At 42.5% G+C, this 6,399-nt stretch overlaps 1 protein-coding gene across 13 annotated transcripts in view; it reads left to right on the top strand.

Moving 5' to 3' along the window:
• Positions 1-754: 754 nt before the first annotated feature.
• The window catches only part of Usp45 (ubiquitin specific peptidase 45), a 91,308-nt gene continuing 85,663 nt past the window's right edge, over positions 755-6,399 (top strand). For 12 of the 13 annotated variants that reach the window (XR_001872584.2, XR_003850541.1, XR_003850539.1 and 9 more), the window contains exons 1-2: positions 755-847; positions 5,130-5,239. Coding sequence is in view for 9 of the 13 variants with exons in the window: in XM_017799778.2 (XP_017655267.1) it covers positions 5,140-5,239 (100 nt within the window). In the remaining 4 variants the exon portion in view is untranslated. The remainder of the gene's footprint in view (positions 848-5,129; positions 5,240-6,399) is intronic. The other variant, XM_029566718.1, reaches the window with a different exon arrangement.

Raw genomic sequence — 6,399 nt, 5'->3', positions numbered from 1 at the left:
GTGTATTTGTACTCAACTACATTTGTCAAATGAGTAAGTACTATAAATACAATATACAGGAATAGCTACCTCGGCAAACGCCGAGTTTCCACACGGAAATAAGAGAAATTAGAATTTAAAGGCAAAAAAGTTAGTTTGGGGTACTTTACTGGAATCTTTAAATTTCTAACCCAACGCCCTATCACAGGCCACAAAAAAAGTGAAAGACTGAGACGTCTATCGACTAATACCGACGTTTGCAAAACAATATTGTCAAACCAACTATTTTTACTCAACAAGGAAGGTGTACATTACTGTGACATGTGCTTGGACTCTGAAGTATAGGTACAAGTCAAGAATCGTGCCGTGTAGTTCAAAAGTGAGAACTGCATGTTTCAGAATAGTAACGAAAACCGCAAAATCATACATGGTAAAGATCAGAGTTCAGAAAGGGTGAGAGAAGAACGTCGGGGGCGACCGAGAAGGCGCCCAGCAAATAAGCTCAGGCCGGAAAGACCAAGGCGGTGCACTGATCCTCCACCAGACAACCCCAGACCCCGTGAGCGCGCAGGACGTGGGCGCGGCGCTGGCTGGCCCCGCCCCTCTCTTTCCGGCCTGTGCCCCGGGTAAGGACATCCCAAACTGGCTGTGGACGCCAGGCCCCGCCGCAAGCCCGCCCTAGACCTCCCACTCGGTGGGACACCAGGCTCCACCTCCTTCCTAGGGCCCAGCCCCGCCTCGAGATCACCCCCAACATCAGGCCCCCCTCCCGCCTGCGGCGGACAGCAGGCCCCGCCCCGAGCGCCAGCCGCCTTCTCAGGGTTGCCCGCTGCGCAGGCGCAGAAGCTTCTAGGTGTAGCTGCGGCGGGTGAGTCGGGACCGCGGCGGTGGGGTCACTTATACCTTAGTGTCTCCCTTTGCGGGTGGCCTTTCCTGGAAGAAAGACTTCCCTCGCCCCTTCGCCTTTCGGTTTCGCGGAGGCGCCCGGTGGACCCGGTGCCGAGTTTGGGCGACGGCGGGCGGAGCTGGGGTTCGGGCGGTAGCCGGGCGGAGTCCCTGCTTCCCGGTGACCTAGGCGCTACACTGTGACCCGTGGCCGGTCGTCGCCTCGCAGGCTCTGCTCGCAGCTTGTTTCTCCGCTAAGTTGGCGTGCATCAGTGACGGAGGAAGCGAGTTTAACCTTGGCTTCCTGGTAGTAGCGAGGTTTAGGGGTGCTGCCTGAACCCACATCCCCACCCAACACTTCTGGAAGTCGCTTAACCACCCTCCACTTCCAAGTGTAAAACGAGGAAGATGATAATGGCCTATCATAAAGTAGCTGTGAAAATCTAAGTAGGTTAATGCCTGTGAAGTGCTTAGGGAAGCCCAAGTGCTGTTCGGCTTTTTGAGGCCAGGTATCTTTAATAGGTTTCCCCTTTTTTTCACTCTGGAAAATGGCACCCCAAAATGTTCTGAATAGAGAAAGCTTGTGTAGCCTGCTAAGAAAGTAAGTTAGCTGTGCATACTGTGTTACATACAGAAAATACAAGTGCTAGGTAATGCTTAAGTTAAAAACTGGTTTGGACCTGTCAGATGGCTCAGATGGTTCCATCCTCAGGGACTCAGGGTGGAAGGAGAGATCAACTCTCTGACCCCCACACGCAGAACGAGGCATGTGCGGGTTCATACAAGTAAAATAAATTAATTTTAAAAAAACCCTAAAGTTTGATATTTGGAAAGCCACATGAGAAAAATGGCCAGAACATACTTGCCTGAAAAGTTAACATAGCAGGCCTGAGACCTCTGTAATTTGAAGGGTTCCCGGCAAGACTGGCTCTTACATCTCAGGAAACTTGGGTTTGCAGGAGTGTGCTGTTTGACCCACCTGGGAGACAGGGCCTTAGAAAGTTCTGCATGATTACTTCAGATTCAGCCAGTTCCTCTTCCCATTGCGATCAGGTTGTATATTCATACAAAATGCTCTACAAAATGTTGGCCATGAGTGCAAATACATGCTGAGCCCTGTGAATCCTTTTGCTGTCTCCCCAGCAAGAGCGGGAAGAGAGTCTTGGAGATTTCCAGATGCAATTTTGATAATAGAAAGTGTTTGAATATCCAACAGTTGGATTTTTTTAATCTCTTTTTCCTCATGTAGAAGTTGGAAAAGAAAGTTGTATGGAATATTATGGGTTACTGTATCAAATGATTTTTAAAAATATTTGTTTTTTTTTTTCTGTGTATGCGTGTATTGCCTCCATGTAGGTAAGTGCACCCATGTCGTGCAATGCCCATGGAGGACAGAAGAGGCTGTCATATCCCCTGGGACTGGGGTTGCAGACAGTTGTTAGCTACCATGTGGGTGCTAGGATTAGAACCCAGGTCTTCTGCGAGAACAGCCAGTGTTCTTAACCACTGAGCCATCTCTCCAGCCCCTCAATTGATTATTTTTAGATATATTACATCCGTCAGAAATATGATTAGAAATTGCTTCTACATCACCAAGAGAAGTTTGAATCAACGTTTTTGAAAAAAAAAGGCACAGGTTGCTTACAAATTCAAAGTCAAGTGGGTGGTTCAGTGTATTCTGCTAGCTGTATAATCTGTATGTTGACCCTCAACTTCATCAAGGGTTTATCTGTTATAAGGGAGAAATAGGACTATTTTTCATGGGCTATTTTTCCTGGATTTTGTTAATAATGCCTGTTTCTCCCCAGGATATCAAATTAAAATTAATGGTGACAGGTTTGTAAATTTAGGGGTTGAAAGACCAGATTTGCCATCTGAGTATATCTTTTTCTTCCATAAAGACTAGATAAGTGGGGAGGTAGAAGAGTTGAAAATTAAGGAGAGTACAAAGGGTTTGAAATGGCTGTGAAAAGTGCACAGAAGTTGACCAGAAAGTGTGGTAGGTTAGGTTAGGGAAGACCCACTACACTTTTAAGATTCTATGCATCTATGGAGAAAATGATGAATTGGGTTCATTGACATTGGATTCAACCAGATGGGTGATGTAGTGATTAAGACTGTGCAGAAATATGCAGATGACCCTGTTTTTTGGTTAGATTCTGTACCTGCCCTGACTTACTTGAAGTTCAGTGTAACTGTGTGACTTTTTTGGCCAGCAGAATATGAGCAGATGCAATAGTTGCCTCCAGGTAAAGCTTTAAGTACCAGCTCTGTATTTGTATCGTGCTCCTTTTCTGAGATGTGCTAGCATGGACGCAACAGAATAGGAGTGACTAATCAAGTTTGGGTTCAGAGAAGGACATTTGTGAGATAGAACTAAAGGGTTAGTAGATGAGGAAGTTTAGAGGAGAAGGTGGAGATCAAATTGAGGAATTCAGACTTTATACATTTCTGTATCCTGAATTAAATCTGTCATTTGTTGTAACAATTCAGCAATGGTGGTTTTTAGACTTAAAGGAACAGTTGTTGACTGGAATATACTTCAGTGATACATCATATGCTTGGCATGCATTAGATCTTGGGTTTCATTCCCAGCACTACCAAAAACAAGCAAACCAAGCAAAAACAAAACAAAAAACTGTAAAATAGTAAAGTTGAAAGCTCTCTTATTTAAAGCATAGAATGAATAAATTAAGATTCAAGATTTAATACTGAATTGAAAGATCTATTACTTTGATCTTTGAAAAGCAAACAACCTGGATCTGGAGAGATGGCTCAGCAATTAAGAACACTGGTTATTCTTGCAGAAGACCCGAGTTTGAATCCTAGCACCCACAGGGCAGCTAACAACTGTCCATAACTCCAGTCCCGGGGATAACAACAGCCTCTTCTGAGCTCCATGGGCATTACACAACATGGGTGCATTTACCTACATGCAGGCACAGCACACATACACATAAAATAAAATTTTAAAAATGTCTTAGTCAAGGTAAAGGTTATAAAAATTTAAATTAAAAGATACTTAATAGACTAGTGAGATGGCTGGACAAACATACTGCTCTTGCCGTTTGGTTCCCAGAGTTCAATTCCCAGCACACAAATCAGGAGGCTCACAAAACTCCTATAATTCCAGACCCAAGGGGAATCTGAAGGTACCCAGACTCAGGTGTGCCTATCCCCTTCCACACACATACACATAATTTTAAAAACTCTTAAGAAAAAGACAGGAAAGCAGTATAAAGAAATTATAACTGTTAAAGAAATACAAATAATGACTGACTCTTTATCTAAAAAAAAAACTAGCCGGGTGTGGTGGTGCATGCCTTTAATCCTAGCACTCAGGAGGCAGAGGCAGGTGGATGTCTGTGAAATTGAGGTCAGCCTGTTCTACGTAGGGAATTCCAGGCCAGCTGGAAGACCCTGACTCAAAAAAAATTTTTTTTTCTATCAGTAGTCCACTAGGTAGTACAGTAACTAGAGTCTTTAAAACTGCTTGGCTTGGTTTACAGTTTGTATCCCTGGTGCATTGTCATTGCTGTCAGCACAGATGATAGGGCAAGGGAAGAACATATTATCAGAAACAGCACTTGGTTCCTTGATGAAAACTTTTCATTCTGAGACATTGTATATGCAGGGGGCATGTCTTAGTTTGTAAACCATAGACTGAGTGGCTTGAACAACAAACATTGGTCAGGAAGGCTGGGAAGTCCAAGCTCAAGGTGCTGGGAGATCTAGTCTGTAATGAGGGCAAGGTGGACCCCAATTTAAAAAGATCTATTTGTCTTGGCCATCTTCTTGATAAAACCACATAAATGCAAGGTTAGCTCTCTGACCTGTTCTTGTCAGAGCATGAATTAGGCTCATGAGGGATTTATCATCTAGGTCATTGCCTCTCAAATGTTCTATCTCCAAGTGCTATCACATTGTGGATTAGATTCAGCGTAGGAATTTTGAGGGGCTTGTGGGAGAAAAATAGTCTGTAACAGAGTAGTTAGAATGTGCCATTTGTGTATTGACTTTTTTTTTTTTTTTTTTTTTGGCCAGTGCTGGCGATAGGACCCAGGGCCTCATGCATGCCAGGCAGGTGCTCTACCACCAAGCTATACCCTCAGCCTTGTTTATTGCTTTTAAGGTTTAGTTCAGCTGATTTAGTTCCCTTCATTTTTTTTCTTTGTTGATTTATTAGACCAATCTAGTTTTGGTATGCATTATGTAAAATATCTAAAAGTTTAACTTTGAATATTGTTATTCTTCACCTTTTTCAGTGATTAACAGATGAGGGTAAAAGATCCATCCAGAGATTTACCTGAGAAAGACAAAAGAAATCAAAGACCATCAGCACCTCACGATGAAGACTCTTCAGATGACATTGCTGGTAAATTGTGATGTCTAGCATCTCAGATGCTGTTGGGGAAAAGAAATAATAACAGATACTTTTTAAATGATAAAATTTAATGCTTTATTATTACCACTTTCTATCTAAATTTGAGAATTAGCTTGTTTAGTTTCCCAACCCCATTAAAAAACAAACCACCTTTGTTGGCATATTTATTGGGATTTTGTCTAGGCTATAAATAAACTTAAATTGTAGTACTGTTCTTTTTATGTTTTTATATTTCCTCATAGCTTATTAAAAATGAAGTCTTGAGCTGGAAATGGCAGTGCCTTTAATTCCAGTACTTGTGAGGCACTGGCAGGTAGAACTCTGTAAGATGAAGGGTCAGCTGGTCTACATAGCAAGTTTCAGGCTAACTGTGGCCACAGGGAGACCCTGTCTCAATATATAAATAAATGATTGATAGATAGATAGATAGATAGATAGATAGATAGATAGATAGATGATAGATAAATAAATAGATAAATAAAATCAAGTCTCTGACTTCAGAACTTGCTCTGTTCTGCTTGCCTCCCTCCTTTGCTCTTCTCTTCTTCCCTCCCTCCCTCCCTTCTTTCCTTTTTGTGGTGATGGGATTGAACCCAAGGGCCTCACATGTGCTAGCTAAGAACTCTGCCACACTGAGTCATGTACTCAGCCCGAAGAACTTATGTTTCTTTAAAGTGAGCTTGAAGTCCTTGTTTTCTGTTTCTTTTTTTTTTCCAATATATTTATTTTATTTTATTTTATTTTATTTTATTTTATTTTATTTTATTTTATTTTATTTTATGTGTATGAGTGTATTGCCTGCATGTGTACCTGTGGGTACCTGTGTTGTATAATGCCCTCAGAGGTCAGAGAGGGCATTGGAGTCCCCTGGTACTGGAGTTACAGAGGCGCTGTTAGTTGCCATGTGGGTGCTGAGAACTGAACCTGGGTCCTCTGCAAGAGCAGCCAGTGCTCGTAACCATTGAGCCATCTTCCCAATTCCTGTTTTCTGTTCTTAATTGCCTTTTAATAATTTCTTAGAGGAGAGAAGGGAACTGTTAGCTTTTTATCATCTTCACAATTGGTAAAGTGTTTTTTTTTTTTCTTTTTGAGACAGGGTCTCCCTGTAGCCCAGCTGTCCTGGAACTCACTATGTAGACCAGGCTGGCCTT

Source organism: Nannospalax galili, unplaced genomic scaffold, assembly GCF_000622305.1.
Source record: "Nannospalax galili isolate Female #2095 unplaced genomic scaffold, S.galili_v1.0 scaffold78, whole genome shotgun sequence".
Taxonomy (NCBI): Eukaryota; Metazoa; Chordata; class Mammalia; order Rodentia; family Spalacidae; genus Nannospalax; species Nannospalax galili.
This window is presented reverse-complemented; position numbering and strand designations above follow the sequence as displayed.